We start from the raw sequence: 21,289 nt of genomic DNA, 5'->3' as shown, positions 1-21,289 counted from the left end.
GCCGCTGGATGTCAGCAGAGCTCAGGAGCCCTGGTCTACATTAATTTAGCAATTACTAGATGAGTGCCCTCTGCTGGCAGAATTCTCTGAAGAAAATGGATGAAACAAATGGGAGGCTCTGCTGAGCTGGAGCTGTCTTACATTTAACATGTTAGTCATTTAGCAGACGCTCTTATCCAGAGCGATTTACAGTAGTGAATGCATACATTTTTTCCGTACTGGTCCCCCGTGGGAATCGAACCCACAACCCTGGCGTTACAAACACCATACTCTACCAACTGAGCTACACGGGACTAAAAAGTTAAGACGCAGTATTTAGTATTTTAACACATTAGGATCCCTCAGATATCGGAATACTCATATGCAGCTGGCATAGGATACATTGAAGAACTCTCGTTCTGTGGTAGCTAAAATCACAATTGATATTCTAAAGCAGTGGTCACCGACCTTTTCTGAGTCAAGACGAGATTTGTCGCTCAGATTTTTTTTTTTATGTCTTCCAAAACATAAGCCTATGCAACATTAACCAGTTAAAAACAGTTCTGTAGCCATGAGGTTCTGTAGCCATTATGTTTACATTATCACTGCATATTGGCTATGCTTGAATTACCCTGCCAATGTTGTTCAATTATATATTTAAAATGTCAATAGATAATTTGTTGCAATACTTGTGAGGCACAGCTAAATGGAAATAATAATTAGCTTTTTTTCTGGATTGATGGCATGCATCTGATGGTCAGTTTGAGGGAAGGGAGAGAGCAGCGGTGAGGGTACCTCTCAACTGACTCACCGTCCATCCGCCTTCCATCCCTCCAGCTGATGGCGAAACTCAAGTCGTACTGCATTATTTCTGCCACACCCACAAATGCATGTTGCTACTCCTATGACTTTAGAAAGTGAAATATTCCTCGATACTAAAAAATACCCAAGCCGCTTATAATATCGCGAGTTTATTGGAACGCTTAACAATAGGCCTACTCATTCATGCGGCTGCAGTGCTTGTGGTTTATAAAGCTTATATATTTTATGGCTTATAAAGGTGGGTGTTGAACAAAGTGTTGACAGTGCTAAATAACAACTTAAACATTAACGTACACATAAAAACAGAAGCTATGTGCTGTATTCGTTGTCTCTAGTCATGGTTTTACAGTTTTTAAATCTCAATTTCAATCTTGCTGTGCGTTCGAGGCTTCTTTTTACAGTCGATGGCTCCAGAAAACTGTGCAGACACCGTATTCCGAGCTATCTGATTGGCCAGCGGTAGTCGTATAGGTGCACTTGATTTGCTCTCTGGGGCTAGCGGGGAGACGGAGTTCTACCTTCAGACACATGAAATGGGTCAAAATGGGAACACTTTTCCTTCACGGTGCTAGGGCTTCTGAATCAAGTGCAACTACCGTCAACCGCGCGAAACGAATAACAAATAGGAACGCAAGGCTTCATCTTTTGAGTTTTTAAAGAAATGTTTGGTGATCGACTAAGAATGCATTAGAGAGCGACCAGATGGTGACCACTGTCCTAAAGTAATCCTCTGATAGGATAGGATTGACTGGAAGTTAATGTATACACAGAACACACACACCCAGGAATACTATCTACGGTCAGTGAGCTAACAACAGTGTACCATATCGCTACTGTCTGCTGTCTGCAGCCATACCACGACATGTTAAATACTTGATATACAGTTTCCTCCCTCATCTCATATTTCCCCCCTGGGCACAGACGTCAATTCAACGTCTATTCCACGTTGGTTCAATGACATTTCATTGAAATTACGTGAAAAGAACATTGATTCAACCAGCGTGTGCCCAGTGGGTTAAATATAAATCATGCCATTATAAATCAGTAAGGTTCCTGAGACAGTTCTTGATGGCGACTCATTAATCTTCTGAGTGAAATATTAACATCAATTCAGTTTGGGTGACATTAACTTTGTCTTGCCTTTGTTTGTGCAGCTACAGTGAAAATATGGCTCATTCAACATCATAGTTTTTCAGTGAGAGATTTGAACCCCCCTTGATTTTGTTCAGTTGACAACTACAACAGCTGGAAAAGGTGTAGCCTGTTTTGGCCCTCTACTGCTTATGCGCAGTGGGTGATATCTATTTTGCAGAGTGCAAGACTGAATGAGGAAGTAACGTGAAAACTCAAAATAACAGGTTTGCTATGCGGGCTCCTTAGGACGCCCCTACCCCATTGAAGTTGATATTTAAAATGGTTACGGCAAAGGTTCAGGTGGGAGTTAAGGTTTAGTGTGTATGGGCGTCACAAGGATACCGGATTGTACTGCCCATATACTTCAGCCAGGAAGAGAGACAAAAACAATGCGGAAGATAAAAGCGTGTGTTTTTGGTTAACACTGTCGACGAGATGTGAGCTAAGGAAAGGGGTTCCCCAAAACACCAGTCAGCAAATTGGACCGCCGATGATGACCGCCTGAAACGTCTCGCTTTTATCGGACAGTGGCCTAAACAGAGGAAAACCTATTGCAGTATTGCACAATATTTAATACACTGAAACTTGGACTCCAAAATATTAGGCCTACTGTATTGAGATGGCTAAGTTTGATTGAGTGCGGTTAAATTCAATCGTAGCGCCTACAATTTTGATAACACCGCGTCGGTTGTGAACACTCGCTCACGTTCATCAGTCGAATGCCGAAGGAGAGAGAGAAGAGGCGAAAGTCCTCCAAGGAGGCAGGGCTGTCTGGCGCTGGTATTAGTGATGGGTTCGTTAAAGAGCGCAGAACAAGCCGCAGAGCATCTGAGCTTCGCGATGAACTCTGCCAGATGAAAGAAGTAAGGTTATCTGAGTTTAACTCCACTCAAGTGCAAACTACTATGATGGAGTCGCTCCGTGTACCGCAGGTGACAATAACCCCAGATGGAGGCTGCTCGCGGGAGATCCAGCAGGAGGACTGGGCTGATGTGGAAGGTTCTCTGCGACGGAAAATGTCAAACTCGTCAATCTCCTCAACAGGTTCTTCCATCATGTTGGAAGAGTCAGAGGATGACATTCTGAGTGACAACGAGACAAAGAGCAAGGGAAATATCACTTTAGAACATTTGTGTGAGGACACGAGTGAAGTGAGTATAGACTATTCTTCATTCAAATACAGTAATATTGTTGTTACGTTGTAATTACACTGTAACTCTGGGGGGAAAATAGTTAGCCTATTCTCTTATATTCTATTGGATTCTATTCTATTCTAACCGGGGGCAGACTGGCTGGTCAAATGGCTGGTCAATATTTTGCCAAGTGGGCCTGTCTAACTTGTTATTTTTTTTTTGTGCAAAATGATCAAGATCTGGCTAATAATGGGGGCCTCAAGGAAAAAATGGTCCGGTGTGTTAGAAATGCCAAGACGGAATTCCGGTCCCAGTCTGACCATGATCTACCAGTCAGCCTGAGGCTACTATAAAACAAGATTTACTGGTGAATGTTATACAAACTTTGTATCATTGTAGTAACTAGTAGTAGTAAAAACATCCAATCACTGTGTGTAGTTACTGTAGAAAACCCTCCTCCCTCAGCCTGTCTTCAGTGACAGACACTTTGTCACCTCAAGCTGCATCAAGTAGGTTATCATGCCCTGACCAGAGCCTGACTTGTTGTGCTGCAGTAGGGGGGAATTCACACTTCATTCAATTCATTAAGGGCTTGATGATTAGTAGAATGAGGTGTGCTTGTCCAAGGGTTACAATAAAAATATGTACTGTTGGGGGTACTTAAAGACCAGGGTTGAGTAGCACTGCTCCATATCAACTCATATCTGGACCTTTTCATATTGACAATCCTCCGCCATTGACTTCCTAACTGGTGTTTAGTGTGTCACTGACAATAAACCACTATCACTTCCACCTTTACTCATTTTTGTTTGCCATGTGTGTCTGTAGTGTGGTAATAAACGTGTGAACTGTGTATCTGTCTCCTACTGGTCATTCTATGTCCTCTAACCGGGATGCTGGGACAGTTGTACCTATGATTTGAACCGGCACCTCTTTCAAGACCACCAGCGCTCTTTCTCATGGTCCTTCGAGCCGAATAGGAACAATTGTCCAGGGTTATGACCAATAGTGACAGGATGCAGTTCATGCCGCATGCCCCAGCCCAGGCGTACATGTCGTGTGAGAAGAGGCGGACCGGAAATTCCAGTGGGAGGCGGGAGTTGAAGTTCATTCACTTTATTTCTATACAATTTTAAAACTCCCAGAAACTATGTGGAGAACAGCAAAAACAAGAAACATTTCCCCCACCATTATCACCTTGGCTGATGCAGGTTCATTCACCTCAGTCCATCTACAAACACATATCCTTTTAGCTATGCAATTAGCTGCTACCCATTAACTCACATTATTTCAGCACCGGGATTGAAAACTCTAATTTAAGTACAGAGAGATCTGTTAGCAGAAAAAAAAAGTTTGCTTTACATAACTATTTTTGGTGCAGTTTTACAGCTAGGTTTTCCTGCAATTTGACACATTTTGCCATGACTTATGCCATGTTAATATGATATCTGAGTGAGAGTGACTAACAAAATTAATGGGGGCTCTCTGGAGGTCAGGGCCCCAGGGCAGGTGCCTAGATGGTAATTCGGCCATGATTACTACAAGTTTGGCTAGACTAAGTAGACTAATTAACCAATCTAACAAATGTTAACTGACAAGGCCATGGACTAATTGAGTGACTGTCATTGGGTGACATAACAAGAGGAAATCTGCTGATGCACAACCAAGTTTCAAAGTTTCACCTTGTGTATTCTACTATTCTAACCCCGACTGAGTTCCTAAAAAAACGAAATACAAAATATATATTTATAAATTAAACAATTACAGAGGTCCGGACCTCGGTGTCCTCATACAGTTGAAGTCGGAGGTTTACATAAACTTAGGTTGGAGTTATTAAAACTTGTTTTTCAACCACTCCACAAATTTCTTGCTAACAAACTATAGTTTTGGCAAGTCGGTTAGGACATCTACTTTATGCATGACACAAGTCATTTTTCCAACAATTCGTTACAGACAGATTATTTCACTTATAATTCACTGTATCACAATTCCAGTGGATCAGAAGTTTACATACACTAAGTTGACTGTGCCTTTAAACAGCTTGGAAAATTCTAGAAAATGATGTCATGGCTTTAGAAGCTTCTGATAGGCTAATTGACATCATTTGATTCAATTGGAGGTGTACCTGTGGATGTATTTCAAGGCCTACCTTCAAACTCAGTGCCTCTTTGCTTGACATAATGGGAAAATCAAAAGAAATCAGCCAAGACCTCAGAAAATAAATTGTAGACCTCCACAAGTCTGGTTCATCCTTGGGAACAATTTCCAAATGCCTGAAGTTACCATGTTCATCTGTAGAAACAATAGTATAAACACCATGGGACCTTGCAGTCATCATACCGCTCAGGAAGGAGATGTGTTCTGTCTCCTAGAGATTAACGTACTTTGGTGCGAAAAGTCCAAATCATTCCCAGAACAACAACAAAGGACCTTGTGAAGATGCTGGAGGAAACAGGTACAAAAGTATCTATATCCACAGTAAAACGAGTCCTATATCGACATAACCTGAAAGGCCGCTCAGCAAGGAAGAAGCCACTGCTCCAAAACCGGCATAAAAAAGCCAGACTACGGTTTGCAACTGCACATGGGGACAAAGATCGTACTTTTTGGAGAAATGCCCTCTGGTCTGATGAAACAAAAATAGAACTGTTTGGTCATAATAACCATCGTAATGTTTGGAGGATAAAGGGGGAGGCTTGCAATCCGAAGAACACTATCCCAACTGTGAAGCACAGGGGTGGCAGCATCATGTTGTGGTGGTGCTTTGCTGCAGGAGGGACTGGAGCACTTCACAAAATAGATGACGTCATGAGAAAGGAAAATGATGTGGATATATTGAAGCAACATCTCAAGACATCAGTCAGGAAGTTAAAGCTTGGTCGTAAATGGGTCTTCCAAATGGACAATGACCCCACGCATACTTCCAAAGTTGTGGCAAAATGTCTTAAGGACAACAAAGTTAAGGTATTGGAGTGGCCATCACAAAGCGCTGACCTCAATCCTATAGAAAATGTGTGGGCAGAACTGAAAAAGCGTGTGCAAGCAACGAGGCCTACAAACCTGACTCAGTTACACCAGCTCTGTCAGGAGGAATGGGCCAAAATTCACCCAACTTTTTGTGGGAAGCTTGTGGAAAGCTACCCGAAACGTTTAACCCAATTTAAACATTTTAAAGGCAATGCCACCAAATACTAATTGACCTAAGACAGGGATTTTTTACTAGGATTAAATGTCAGGAATTGTGAAAAACTGAGTTTAAATGTATTTGGCTAAGGTGTATGTAAACTTCCGACTTCAACTGCATGTAGCTACGGCCCTGAAAGCAAGACACAGACACAGAAACCCTGCAGCGCCCATCCAGAGTCCCGCTCCTGTCCAGCAGCCACCAGCTCCACTACCTACATCTGGTTACTGGCAGTTCCCCAATGCCGAGTACCACAGAACCAACAAACTTTATCCTGTGTACCAGGCAGTGCAGCAGCCTCAGATGGCTTTGTCCCGGCTTGGCCCGCCAGCTAGTTCAGCCGCCACCCGGACTCCAGCATGTCAGGTGGTCACCAGCACCCCAGGAGGTTCTTCAGCCTGTGCCTTCGCCAGCGCCTTGGCCTATCAGATGGCCACAAGGAATCCAGCATGTCCAGCCAGAAACACAGAACCCTGAGCTTCAACCAGCCATGCAGCCCCCTGTGCGCCAGTCCTTCCAGCAGCTGCCAGAGTTGACCCCAGGCCTGCCACTCGCACCGATGCCATGACAGGCATCCATTCACGCGCCTATGCCGACGCTGGAACCAACCCGGTCTCCACGGCTCCCATTCCCATTTCTTGAGACAGCCGAGCATTTTCCAGAGCTGCACCCAGCCATGTCGTCCAAAGCGTTCCAGTCAGCCAACCTGATGACAGTGATGCAGCCAGACCAGCGACTGCCACAGAGGCCCAAGCCATTTCACTAGGCTTGTGTACCGGGGTACAGACGTGACACTAAATGTTTCCCAGCTACATATCTTATAACTATTAAGTTACCTGTCTAGAATGTGCACAATGCTCTGAAGTTGTGCATTTGGTTTGCTAATTTAGTAGCAAGCTATCTAGCTAAATTGTTAGCTTCTTCCAAAATCTAGCTTCACTTGGTAACAGCAGAGAACACCCTCCTGGCGCAAGTGCATTGCTATCTAATATGTATTTTGTCCGTGCTGCCAACTGAGTAGCATTTTTGAGTTACTTATATAACTTTATGAGCTGGGATGTCTATCCTGAAAATAGTTTAAGTCAGATACGGTGTAAAATGTCTGCAATGCGCTCATTAGCATTTAGTTGGGGATTCTCTATGGGATTTTACATGTACTCGTTAGCATTGCTAACCTTTGGATTACAGAGGCAGAGTGGGGTTTGAAAATAACACAGTGCCGGTATTACCGCAAATCCCAGTATGGCACTATGTCGTTATGAAGGTATGGCAATCTGGATACCGCCCAAGCTTACGTTCCAGATTCAGCACCAGGATCCACTTCCCGGACCAGATTAGGGCCTTCACGGGGCAGCAACTGGAGGGTTTTGCTGTATTAAAAATGTACTACATACATTTGGGGTGGCTGTTGAAAACCCTTCTTCTACCCTGCAGCCTGTTTTGAAGACAAAAAATGTGTGATCTCAGGCTGCATCAAGTAGGTTACCATCTCCTGACAAGAGACTGACTATTGTCCTGCAGTAGAGGGTAATTCACAGCTCCATTGCTAGGGAGGTTGCTAGGGAGCCTGCTGGAACTCGCCTGGTTTTGGAGAAACTGGTTTTGCCAGGGGTGTATTTGTAACGGCTCATGGTGTAATTGTAACAACATACAGGACTTAAGTCCTTTTGTTCACCTGACCTAGAATTCCTCACAATCAAATGCTGACCGTATTATCTCCCAAGAGAATTCTCTTCGGTTATTGTCACTGCCTTTTATATCCCCCCTCAGGCCGATACCACGACGGCCCTCAAGGAACTTCACTGTACTTTATGCAAACTGGAAACCATATATCCTGAGGCTGCATTTATTGTAGCTGGGGATTTTAACAAAGCAAATTTGAGAACAAGGCTAGCTAAATTCTATCAGCACATCGACAGTAGCACTCGCGCTGGAAAAACACTGGATTACTGCTACTCTAACTTCCTCGATGCATTCAAGGCCCTCCCCCGCCCTCCTTTCGGCAAATCTGACCACAACTATTAAAACCTACCCTAACCAGAAACCGTGGAAAGATGGCGGCATTCACGCAAAACTGAAAGCGCGAACCACCACATTTAACCATGGGAAGGTCACCGGGAATATGACCGAATACACACACTGTAGTTATTCCCTTTGCAAGGCAGTCAAACAAGCAAAATGTCAGTATAGAGACAAAGTGGAGTCGTAACTCAATGGCTCAGACACGAGACGTATGTGGCAGGGTCTACAGACAATCACAGACTACAAAAGGAAAACCAGAGATACTCCATCTTAACTCCTCCACATTTACTGGATTGGTTGAACAGTGCAGAAGAGAACCTCCCCCGACAGTTGTTTTTCTTCTCGTCAAGACCAGTATGTAGGGGATCTAGTTTCAGGCGTTTCTTTTATGCCTGCTACGTCTGCCCCTGAACTCTTTAGTTGTTTCCAGTAGGAGGGCAGGTTGAGACAAGCTATGTGTATTCCTGTCCTCCACATCAACTCACATTTTGACCTTTTCATATGGACAAGCCTCCACCCTGGACTTCCTAACTGGTGTTCCTAACGTCCTCTTCTGGGACAGTTGTACCGATGCACCTCTTTGGATACCACCACCAGTTGGTGGTGCTCTTTTTCCGTTGCTGAAATGTCTGATCTGTGATAATCTGAGAGCATTACATGCGTAGAGATAAGGGATTATTGTCTACTAGCATACATCAGATCTGGTCTAAAGTTTTTGGGTTATTATGACTGAGTAAACTTTTCTGTATAAAGTAATAATCGATCTACAATATTTTCCAAGTACACTACCATGTTTGGATGAAAAACAATTTGAAAGGTTGTTGAAAAGTTTCTAGATTTGTTCTTAACTTCAAATCACAGTGCAGCCAATATATAGAAAATATCTTAAAGCAGGGTGTAATTCTCTAAAGTCTACAGTAATAACATTGAGGTGGTTATTTGATCACATGTATTATATGTATTGACCTGCATGCTTTCAAAGAGCTCAACAAGCACTATCTTGAGTGTTTATTAGGTTAAATTAGCCAAGGAGCCTAAAGGAGAGGAAGGGCTAGGTTATAGTTCAGCACTGTGTCGTAAGATAACTGTAAACACATGTCTCTTCTCTGATTTATATGAAGTGCTTCTTCATTCTTTAATGGGAGTAAGCCTTCTGATGACTGTATTAAACATCCTTTCCTTAATGTATTAGTCTACAACCCCTTCATACACAAGAAATTAAGCCACATACAGTACATGGGATACTGGTATAATCAGTTGTTTTTAGGATCTCAGTAACGTTTTCATCTTTATATTGCAAACATTCACCCTAAGTGAAAAACGGCACATTTAGAAACGTGAAAGGATTTTTCAAAGCTAATCAACAGCCAAGTCATAAGTTAGCGCTGATCACTTGGGTAATTACAGACACGGTACTCTAATGGTTTATTTTGACTTGTTTGTGATCATGTCAGATAGCTAACTATTGGCCTATTTTAAAGCTAATCTTCAGACATGAACCGAGTTGTCTGTGAGACAACACAGAAGTGGAAAGGAATTCGATTACCCCCCCATCTTAAAGGAAAACGCCACCCAAAAACAATATTTTGGTATTTGTTCCATTAGTCCATTGTTGACATAGTCCCAAAATGTTTGGCTTGTCAGTACTCAAGTTTTCAAGATAAGTAACTTTCAAAATACAGAAATCATCCCTGTATGATGGATTTTGCATCATGTGATGCACAACTCAGCATTATATGATGCAAAATGATTTCTTTATTTTGAAAGTTACATATCTTGAAAACTTGAGTGCTGACAAGCAAAACATTTTGGGACTATGTCAACAATGGACTAATGAAACAAATGTCAAAAGTTAGTTTTTGGGTGGAATTTTCCTTTAATTGAGTATACTCCCTTCATGTATGATGGTCTTCAAAAAGTTTGAAATCACCCTGGTCTCTCGTCTCTCGTCTTGTTTTACCATTGTCTTATAGCACAGAATACAGGCGCTGCTGTACACCTGACCTATGATTCAGGAGGACTGAGGGTGGTGCTGTATTTGACTTCAACACTTGACTGATGACTTGCATTGATAAAGTAGTGATACAGTTGTGATTTCAGGACAATACAGTAGTTTTAAACCCTAGAACTTAAAAGTAGCTGTGAATACCAACACAGCAAATTCTCCAGTGTTAAAAAAACAAAAATGTGTGTGTTAAATCAATGAATCTTATGCTACTCAAATATAAATGACAACATATTCTAAACAAATCAAATATGTTACTTAGAATGATTGCTGCACCCATTACTGAAATGGTTGTCCCAGTTTAGATGCTTTAGGTAGTCTCATAGCTTAGCCTTCCCAACCCTGGCAGTCATTTTGAATACAGGTTGTGTATGATACAAAATTCAAAATGTTGGATATCCCCACACTGGCTGGATTCCTATAGGATTTTCACATCACCTTGCACCTTGCACCTTGCAATCTCTGATTCAGAGGGGTTGGGTTAAATGTGGAAGACACATTTCAGTTGAATGCATTCAGTTGTGCAACTGACTAGGTATCCCCTTTCCCTAAACCAGCATAATGTGACTTGCAGGCCTGATGTGGCCTATAAACCATGAATTTCAGGTCATTATATTACACGCTCAGAAAAAAAGGTTTAGATTTTTTCCTAAAGGGGTACAAACACTTTTCACTGTATTGGTACAAAGGTCAGTTATGAGTGCATAAAAGTTCATACCTCAGGCCATACCTCAGGACTCAAAAGGTAAGGCACTGTGGGAAATATTTGGCTTTACACTAAGCAGTGTGTTAATTTAACATTGTTCCGATGTCTATAGGGGTCCAGAGACTCAACACTTTCAGTGTTTTTTTTTAACACTGAAGATTTTGCTGTGTATATGATGATCCAACAAAGTTTTCAAATAATGTCACTTGTGAACGTAAAAAACACGTATGACTTCTAAGGCCTCTGTATCTGCTGGTTGTCAGAAGCCATATTTGACTCTGTCTCTGACATCAGTGTCTTTGTACCTCTGTGTAACTCTTCAGAGCTATGCTCAGCCATCTCCATAGAAGGCTCTTAGCTGTCAACTTCCTTTAAACACACTGAATACACATCGCCTGGCCCTGCTGGAAGGGAAGGCTGTGTACATTGTGGTGCTCACTGCTCAGTGTTCAGTGTTTCAACAGGGGCAGGTCAGTATGACAGGCCACTTGAAAAGCTCTCATACCCAACCTTTTTATTGATCTTTCAAGTCATTCAAAACAAACAATGGTAATGGAAAAAAGTGGCTCCCTGTTCTGAAAATAGAGATTGCATTAACTCTCCATACCCTTTGTTTATAGCAGATAAAGTGTCCAGTCAGCCCCCACACTTGCAGTACAAGCCACCCCCATAGTCCTATGAGTCTATGACAAATGGTTGTGTGCCAATTTCAGCCACATTGACATTTAGGTATTGACCTTTCAACACAGAAAGAAAACTCCTACTGTGTACACTAGGTTACCTGTTCTCTGTATTTCTAGTATGACAGTGACTTGTAGTGAAAAAGAGGTTTGAATTTTTATGACATCACATTTATTGATGCTAGCAATTTGTCAAATACACGTATGCTTAATGCATGCTCATATTAGAATGTGCCAGGCTGAGAAACCGAGTGAATCATACAGTATTGAGTGAATCAACAGCTTGAGTGAATCATACAGTATTGAGTGAATCAACAGCTTGAGTGAATCATACAGTATTGAGTGAATCAACAGCTTGAGTGAATCATACAGTATTGAGTGAATCAACAGCTTGAGTGAGTCATACAGTATTGAGTGAATCAACAGCTTGAATGACTCATACACTATTATTACTCCCTTGTTCCTGTTTTTGTTACTGGTATGACATTGTAATTGGTCTAGTCATTATGTAGTAGGCTCTATTTGCAGCTGATTGTAGACGCCTTATTTGCGGTCAGTCTGTCAAGCACATTAGGCCCGGCTTTACAAAGTAAGGTGTGTCCCAGAACTAACCAGGAATGTATTATCTAGAGGGTTATAGGAATACAATTTTTTACAAACATTGCGTTGTATTGTAGTTTGTGAGAGAACACACCTCATACAGTTAAAATGTAGCATTTATTTTCAGGAATTGAAACACGTTCTACTTCAAATTCTACTTCAGCTTTTACACTACTTTTTTAGAATAACTGTGTAGCCACAAATGGAAGGACTATATGTTCATATTTCTTTATCTTGACAGAGCACAGGGCTTTTTAAAAATACATGTTGATTAATAGGTTGTCACTATTACTATTGGTTATGTGCCTGAGAGAGTGTTGGAGGCCTGTGTGGAAATATGACACCCACACAGCCGACTATTATTATAACAACAATTGAACTTTATACACCACATCAACAAGTGAGTGGAGCATACCACTTGACATTTCAAAGTGGCTGTGGGTTCTGTTATTGGTTTTGAGTGTGTACACTCAACAGAATGAGTTGTTTTTTCACCGAATCCAATGACCAGGGCTTTACTTCCTTTTACTGCAATCTCAGCATACTGAATAGTGACCTCCGACCTCTGTCTTAGTCGTAACCCTAAATCACTGTACATCTAGCTATGGTGAAATCTATCTAAAAAAGAACATGTATCATCTCTGTGTCATCAAGCACCTTGCTAAGTACTTTTCTGTCTGTGAAGCATGTCTGCTGTGAACATGATGTGTGACTCACTCAACATCTCATCACACATAGGGAAACAAAGTCATCATTTCTATGCCTGAATCATCCAGATCTCGTTGAACAAGATCTCCATGACTGTGTCTTAATGCAAATCACATGGCAACAGCAAGTCAGTCAAGTGCGACTATACACAGCAGCTGGTAGGGAAATATGAGTTCCACAGAAATGACAACATGTAGCAAAGAGACTAATATGTTTGCGGATGAAGCCAGGGTTAAGGGTCAGGGTTTGAGGCTAGGATTAGAGTTGAGCCTGGACGAGGACATGAAGCTAGGGTTAGTGATGTACAGTAGCGATGACCCAAGTAACAGTGGCCAAGTGATTTAGACAGCAGTCCGTCATCAACTGAATTCAAAACATGATCATTATCCAAGATCATTATCGTTGTACAACTTAATTACATACACCCTACTGTTGAGCGCTGGATTGAGGACAGTGTCTCTGCCTGGTTAATAATGAGACAGATACTCCATAGAGGTAAAGCTGACTGTTCCTGTGCTTGGTCCTTCTTCAGCAGAGCAAACCCTGGTGGAAGATAAAGACTATCGTCAACTGGCCTTTTCTTTCCCCACAAAGAAGAAACCTGTCCTGGGTTCAACTAGCTGGACACAAAGGTAAAACACAGTCACCATGGACGTGATCCCTCACCTATCACAGCAGCATACCAAGAACCAAGCACTAATGTAAGATGATGTGTACTGTACATCTTCCACACAAAATAAAGCACACGACACAGACAGTACTGTATACTACTGGCCACTTTGATACAATACTAACCCATTACACACAATGTCAAATTCCATCTGAAAATGTCAGTCGTTAGTGGTTTGCTGTGGAATGTCAGTGTGTCAGTGCTTATCTTTTCCAGGTAATTTCAAAGCTGGCGGCGAAGGCACCATTCTGAAGAAGTTCTCTAAGAATGAGGAGCTGTGTTTTGAGAGTCTGCAGGGAGACGTTCTCCAGGACTTTGTACCAGGATATTATGGTGTGGTGGAGAGGGATGGGGATCCCTTCCTACATATGACTGATCTACTAGTCAACTTTGATAGACCCAGTGTCATGGACTGCAAGATGGGAGTGAGGTAAGGGAGCAGCAGTAGTGAGTAGGGAGCAGCAGTAGTGAGTAGGAGCAGCAGTAGTGAGTAGGGAGCAGATAGGTGAGTAGGGAGCAGCTAGGTGAGTAGGGAGCAGCTAGGTGAGTAGGGAACAGTAGTAGTGAGTAGGGAGCAGATAGGTGAGTAGGGAGCAGCTAGGTGAGTAGGGAGCAGCTAGGTGAGTACGGAGCAGCAGTAGTGAGTAAGGAGCAGGTAGGTGAGTAGAGAGCAGCTAGGTGAGTACAGAGCAGCAGTAGTGAGTAAGGAGCAGCTAGGTGAGTACGGAGCAGCAGTAGTGAGTAAGGAGCAGGTAGGTGAGTAGAGAGCAGCTAGGTGAGTACAGAGCAGCAGTAGTGAGTAGGGAGCAGGTAGGTGAGTAGAGAGCAGCTAGGTGAGTACAGAGCAGCAGTAGTGAGAAGCAGTAGTGAGTAGGGAGCAGCATTAGGGAGCAGCTAGGTGAGTAGGGAGCAGCAGTAGTGAGTAGGGAGCAGCTAGGTGAGTAGGGAGCAGCAATAGTGAGTAGGGAGCAGCAGTAGTGAGTAGGGAGCAGCGGTAGTGAGTACGGCGCAGCAGTAGTGAGTAGGGAGCAGCAGTAGTGAGTAGGGAGCAGATAGGTGAGTAGAGAGCAGCTAGGTGAGTACAGAGCAGCAGTAGTGAGAAGCAGTAGTGAGTAGGGAGCAGCATTAGGGAGCAGCTAGGTGAGTAGGGAGCAGCAGTAGTGAGTAGGGAGCAGCTAGGTGAGTAGGGAGCAGCAATAGTGAGTAGGGAGCAGCAGTAGTGAGTAGGGAGCAGCAGTATGTCTGTTCTATAATAATGTGTAGAATACTACATATGTCTGGCCCTATAGGAGGATTAAGCAATTTTGAGGAAATACTAACAAATCATTGTTGGACTACTGTAATTTGCCTATATCCCTCTTACATGTCAGTGCTCCTGATAGTAGAACATACAGGCTGTCAACCTGTTCTGTTTGCTCTTGATAAAACACCTGTTGTTACTGGTTCTCTGAGGATTTCCTGCCACATACAGCCGGTGGGGCGTCAAGGCACACAGAGAGGCCGTCACTACTGAGCCACATGTTTCCTGTACACAGCCAGAAAGAACCACACACACACACACACACACACACACACACACACACACACACACACACACACACACACACACACAGTGGGGAGATAGGGTGCAGGCACAGGGTGTCCCTGGTGACTCCCTTTTGACAAACACACACAACCACCCAAGCTCTCTCGCCTACTGCTAACAAACACTCATACTGTCAACCAGTTAAACTAACAGTCATGCTGGGTACTTTGGAGTCTCCTCCTTGCTTCCTTCTACTATACAGAGGAAGTTCAGAATGAAACTGAAATTCACTGAACGTAGGACTCTACCAAGTAAGACTTAGGGCTCTATTCAATCCGCATAGCGGAAGTTCAGCGTTTCAGCGTGATTTAAATGTAAAGGCAATGTTCCCGCGTTAGCGGATACTTCCATTACGGTAAACGCTACATATGTCAGATCAATCGTACATTACCTTTACATTTCTATTGTGTAATCTGTAACACTTCAGTGATACAGGTTGAATAGAAACCTTAGAAAGTCAATTCTACCATCTAAAGCATACAAAGGTCACATTATAAACTGGGTGGTTCGAGCCCTGAATGCTGATTGGCTGACAGCCGTGGTATACCACGGGTATGACAAAACATTTATTTTTACTGCTCTAATTACGTTAGTAAGCAGTTTATGACAGCAATAAGGCACCTTACGGTTTGTTGAATATGGCCAATATACCACGGCTAAGGGCTGTATCCAGGCACTCCTCTTTGCGTCATGCGTAAGAACCACCCTTAGCCGTGGTATATTGGCCATATACCACACCCCCTCGGGCCTTATTGCTTAAGTATAACATGCCATTGTCTGTAATGCCACTCAGCTATCATCATACACAACAAGACCAAATGAAAAGTCACTTAGCCGTGATGGTGCTAAATAGTGTGATGGCCCCTCAGCGTGTCTCTCCCTGTTGTCCTCTCCTCAGGACGTATCTGGAGGAGGAGCTGGTGCGAGCCCGAGAGCGGCCTAAGCTCCGTAGGGACCTGTTTGACAAGATGCTGGAGGTGGACAGTGAGGCCCCCAGCCCCCAGGAGCACCTCCAGAGGGCCGTCACCAAACCCCGCTACATGCAGTGGAGAGAGACCCTCAGCTCCACACACACACTGGGCTTCCGCATCGAAGGCATCAAAGCAAGTACCCATGTATCAACCTGAGTGTCAACATAAAGGAAGCAATTCAGTCCGTGTTCACTCAAAATGCAACCCTTTTCATTTAAACCAGAACATATACAAAAGGCTTATTCCTAGACTAAAAACTTTTTTTATGGTTCATTTTGCACAGTTGTTCATGTGAAGTTCATTACATACTGTATGCAATAAAGTAATGTCTGAGCCTTGACCCTGTTGCACGTGGACAGGGCTGCTTATCAACATATTGACTGTTCCTTCTCTCAGAAAGCTGACGGGACGTGTCATACGGATTTCAAGAAGACCCAGTCTAAGGAGGATATCACTCAGGTCTTCAGGGACTTTGCCACAAACAACACAAACATACTAGTAGGTTGACAGCTACAAGTTTTACCTGTTTTTGTGTTGCATCTGCATTCATTTGCATGGTCTGCTGATTTTTGAGAAATAGAGACATACAGTACATACCTGTCTCATGTAAAGTGAATACTTGAACAGTCAAACATTTTGGTTTGACTTTACCTGCCTTTTGTAAGATCTCATGAAAAGTGATACACATTGGTAAATATTTGGATATGATGAGCAACCCAAATGGCAATATGCACTACAGTAGATCCTGTTGGAATGACAGATAGCAAATAGAATTGAACGACCTAGACATATAACCTCTATTGATTTTATGAATTTATCAAGGGAGGTTCCCAACTCTCAACTCTACAGACAGAATAATCATATTGCCTCTCTAATACAGAATTCCTACCTGAGTAAACTAGCAAAAATTCAACAAGCCCTGATGTCATCTGAGTTCTTCAAGAGACACGAGGTGAATATAGAAGCTTTAGGTCATCTGCACCTGTTTTCTGTTGACATTTGTTCATCACACTAGATATATTAAACACATCTAAGAGCTTTTATGAGGTTTACCGGTAAATAATAGAAATAGTACCCACTGGGCAAAAATGTCAATTCAACGTCTATTGCACGTCTGTTCAATGTAATTTCATTGAAATGACGTGGAAACACTGTTGATTCAACCAGTGTATGCCCAGTGGTTATTGTAATGAGTAAAAGTCTTCTCTCTCCAAGGTGATTGGGAGCTCCCTCCTCTTCATTCATGACCACACTGAGCGAGCTGAGGTTTGGCTCATTGACTTTGGCAAGACTACCGCTTTACCAGAGGGACAGACTCTGAACCACTCCATACCCTGGCAGGAGGGCAACCGAGAGGACGGATACATGTGGGGACTGGACAACTTGATGAGGACACTGGCCTCTTTGACTAACAAAGGAACTAGTGAAGGAACTAATGAGTGCCTTTAAGCTATGGCCACCAGGGAGGGATGGACTACACCATTCTAGTAGTTAGAGGACCCTGGCAGTAATATACAGTCTCAAGGTTCCCCTCAATCACAAAGTATACATACTGTGTAAATCAAACTTACAGCTTACCTATGTACTGTATTCAGCACAACAAATTGTATCTCAGCGTATTGTTGAAGCTATTGTAGCATGGAGATAAGGGATTGCGTTTTTTAAAGTATGTCTGTGCCTTGTGAACAAACTATACATTTTAGGGGAATTTTAATGAATGCAAATTAATGAACAGACAAAAACCAGTGATTGTAGTGCCTGTATATTCTAGAAAGCCATACAATACTATCAATGTAAGGGACAGTATTGCATAGTAATCTAACCCATTCCATATTCCAAGGTGTCATTAGATTAGATTGATTTCAGTTTTTGATAATCAAGCATGTTCTATTTTATTATTTTGTTTTCAAACTTTATTGAAGATATTAGGCATACTGTATTCTAATACAGTTACATACACCAGTGCGTCTTTAGGATCATCTCATTATCACGACGAAGGATGAATGAAAAATGAATCACGCAAGTATTGTAGCAAGTATTGTATTATGACAGTCCATGAGACTAACCTCAGAAAAACACTATTGCCTTGTCCCAATGAGTTAGAAATGGTTGTGTATTGGGATTTCTTTCATATGTACAAGTAAAAATATGTCTTGCTGTATTATAAAACACTTATCAAAACACAAAGGAGAGAAATATTTCTTCATTTATTTGGGGTAGAAGTATACAAGAACAAGTATATTGCATAGTTTCTAGCCTTTGTTCTTCTGTGTAGACTTCAACTTTAGATCTGTGGAATTTAAGCCAAAACATGTGAACTAAAATGCAATTGTTTTCACAGACAATTTTTTTTTAGGAGATTGTACCTTACCAGGTAGAATCAGGATAGGGGGTTTTCTTCACTAATATATAGGCTCCTATGGATCCTAAAAGAAACACAATCCCTCAAGGTCTCAGCAGATTTACAAATCATGAGTAAGAGGATGACAAGACTTGTCCACCTTTAGGCTACAGTCAGAAATATCGTCAGACTTTGAGGTGGCTACAAAGTGCATTTGGAACCATGGAACATTATCGTGACCTACCATTATTGGAACCAGTATGCTTTATTTCAGTGTAATAAGCTTACATGTATATATCAGCAAGCGTACGGCTTTAACAACAGCTCATAACAATAATACATGTTATCTTGTGTCATAAATACTGAGAAATAAAAAAGTAAACCTCTAGTGAAATACACACACAAACTGTTTGGTATTTCATGAGAGGGCTGCCCCCTGTTGAGTGTAAGATGTACTGTAGAGTACTACATCAAACACTAACTAGTGCTCTGGCAGACCCAATGGCAGTGATCAACTACAAGACACTTAAACATATACAAAAACACGTATAAATTAAGTATAACTGCTACAAATGTAATGAGTTAGTACAGTTTAAATTCCAATGTCAAATAATAGCATTTCATCTTTTGGTGTAGCCAAGGTGAAAGTTAGTATTATTAAAATGTTTCGTGTTGGAAGAAGATGGATAAATTACAGAGGGGCTCCTACTATCACATTCTCTGCTCTTGGTGTCTCTAAAACCCTCTTCAGTAAAGAGTGACAACAGTCACTATAAGACGAAATGCATTTAGAGAGGGTGAAGTATTAGTAGACAATGCGTATAATATGGTAAAACAGACTAAAGTATTAAGCCAATAAGTGTGGAAATGACTAAATAAAATGTAAATGCTATCTACAAAATAACTATGACAATTCTAAACAAGAGATTAACTTTTGCTTATGAGCCAGATAGGGAACAGTAGATAGCACAAGTAATTATAATTGTGATCACAAGTTCATACTCTCGCTGGTCTACTCAGTATCCATCACAGCACTTTCACACATACTGAAAACCTCCTTTCTGCCTTTTCCATCACCTGCATAGGCAACCATAGCTTCCTATATGTTTTCACAGTATTGATTTAGCAGTCAATTCCAGTCATTCATTCCAGTGTAAACCTAACAAGGAAATGTTATAAACAAAGAAGAAAGGAATGGATTAAAAAAATGCCCTGAACCTGAGGAGACACTGCACATTTGAATGGATGCCAGACATTGCAGATGACTCCAGCTAGGGCCTAGAAATCCTCTGAGGCTTGGATGTGCTTCTGTGCCAGTGATGGCCTTCTTGGGCTGTGTCACATTCCACCTCAGGAAGAGAACATGCTACCTGTCTCCTGGCAAAGCAGCATCTCCTTCTGTCTTTAACCTGTTGTGTTTTCTTGCTGCTGTGGTCTTTCATATAAATCTCTCACCGTCTATACTAACTACAAAGCATCATCAGTAGTACCAAAACTACACAATAGTGTGTTCCTGTGCATGGCCAGTGAGGTGTGGGGTCTGTTCCAGTGTTCTGCTCCGCTCCCCCAGGGGCCAGGGTTAGACAGGGGTGACACTGAGGTCCTCAGACAGAGAGAAGCCTGAGTCTCTGTCCCGGGTCGGTTTCTCAGGCTTGGTGTGTCTCCTCACATCCTCGTGTCCGTAGCTGGCGTGGCGCTTCAGTAGCAGTTTGGGCATACAGTAAGAGGCCGCACCCAGGCCTGCCCCTGAGCAGGAGGAGAAGGAGGAGGAGAAAGAGGTGCTGGGGGCACAGCTGGTGTTGGCACTGGTGCTGGGGCAGGGCTCTGGGCCTTTGGGCACCACCAGGGGCAGGCTCTCTGCCTCATAGCTCTGCTCATCATAGGCATAGTTGACATTGCCACAGGGGAAGCTCTGCAGCTTAGCCAAGTCCATGCCCAGGGCCTGGCCCCCGCTGGCTCCCCCTGCTTGGCCCTTCCGGGAGGACACCAGGCTGAGGCTGGGTGCACCCTGGGGTTGGGGAGCAGAGAGGGCCTGGCAGGCCGGGAAGGGGGACGAGGAGCACAGACTGCTGGGGACAGGGAGGCCGTTGCTGCCATCGCACCCAGAGTCGGTGCACTCAGAGGTAGGGGTGGCTGCCTGGGGGGCGGAGTAGCTGCTGGACAGGGGCATGGACTTGGTATGAGATAAGGCTGCCTTCCCCCGACCAAAGCTCTCCAGCACCCAGGAGCCATAGGTTGGGTTCCACAGGTTCTTTGTCTTGTTTTTTAGCCTCTGGCTGCCTGAGAAGGAGCTGTCCCTGGAGCAGGGCCAGTTAAGGGGCTCGGGGTGGAGCCAGGCCCCAGGGCAGACACCTGGACCCGGAGCAGGAACAGGCTCGGCCCAGCAGGGCTCCAGGGCCTCGCGGTAGGAGGCCACCTCCTGAGGCAGCTGCTGGGGCCGCAGCAGACAGGGCTTGTGGGGCTGGGGCAGCGACGTGGGACCCATGCCCAGGCCCAGGCCCAGACCCAGACTGCTGATCTGGGGAGAGACCTCCTGGGAGGCAGTGTGGGCCAGCAGCAGAGGGGTCAGACTGCCTGGGGTGTCAGGGCGGATCACAGTGCTCAACTCCTCCTCCACTATAGGACCGTACTCCACAGGCAGGGGCGTGTTGATCACATCAGGGTCCTGGGCAAAAGAAAAGAGAGAATAGAAAACGGTGAATATGTATGGTGAGTGTTGTGAAGAAAATGCATCCCTGGCTGCGAGTGG

At 43.3% G+C, this 21,289-nt stretch overlaps 2 protein-coding genes and 1 non-coding gene across 5 annotated transcripts in view; 1 reads left to right on the top strand and 2 right to left on the bottom strand.

Annotated features, from left to right (window-relative positions):
* Window positions 1-220: 220 nt before the first annotated feature.
* On the bottom strand, window positions 221-294 carry trnat-ugu (transfer RNA threonine (anticodon UGU)). The gene has a single exon. It is a non-coding gene; the product is annotated as a tRNA-Thr (tRNA).
* Window positions 295-2,109: 1,815 nt separating this feature from the next.
* itpka (inositol-trisphosphate 3-kinase A) lies at window positions 2,110-18,386 on the top strand. 2 transcript variants are annotated; one of them, XM_014145604.2, is made up of 7 exons: window positions 2,110-3,086; window positions 13,509-13,605; window positions 13,860-14,073; window positions 16,127-16,331; window positions 16,596-16,697; window positions 17,080-17,151; window positions 17,415-18,386. In XM_014145604.2, the coding sequence occupies exons 1-7, from the start codon at window positions 2,655-2,657 to the stop codon at window positions 17,646-17,648; spliced, it is 1,356 nt and encodes a 451-aa protein (XP_014001079.2). In that variant the 5' UTR covers window positions 2,110-2,654; the 3' UTR covers window positions 17,649-18,386. The 2 variants fall into 2 exon arrangements, with proteins under 2 accessions (XP_014001079.2, XP_014001003.2); XM_014145528.2 differs by having other exon boundaries at window positions 2,112-3,086; window positions 13,506-13,605.
* LOC106571863 (ALK tyrosine kinase receptor) overlaps window positions 18,387-21,289 on the bottom strand; it is a 105,714-nt gene continuing 102,811 nt past the window's right edge. For both annotated transcript variants that reach the window (XM_014145404.2, XM_045714864.1), the window contains exon 29: window positions 18,387-21,205. In XM_014145404.2, the coding sequence (XP_014000879.2) occupies window positions 20,120-21,205 (1,086 nt within the window). In that variant the 3' untranslated portion in view covers window positions 18,387-20,119. The remainder of the gene's footprint in view (window positions 21,206-21,289) is intronic.

Source organism: Salmo salar, chromosome ssa01 (genome assembly GCF_905237065.1).
Source record: "Salmo salar chromosome ssa01, Ssal_v3.1, whole genome shotgun sequence".
NCBI classification, from domain to species: domain Eukaryota; kingdom Metazoa; phylum Chordata; class Actinopteri; order Salmoniformes; family Salmonidae; genus Salmo; species Salmo salar.
Note: the sequence above shows the minus strand (reverse complement) of the source record. Positions and strands in the feature narration are given on the sequence as shown.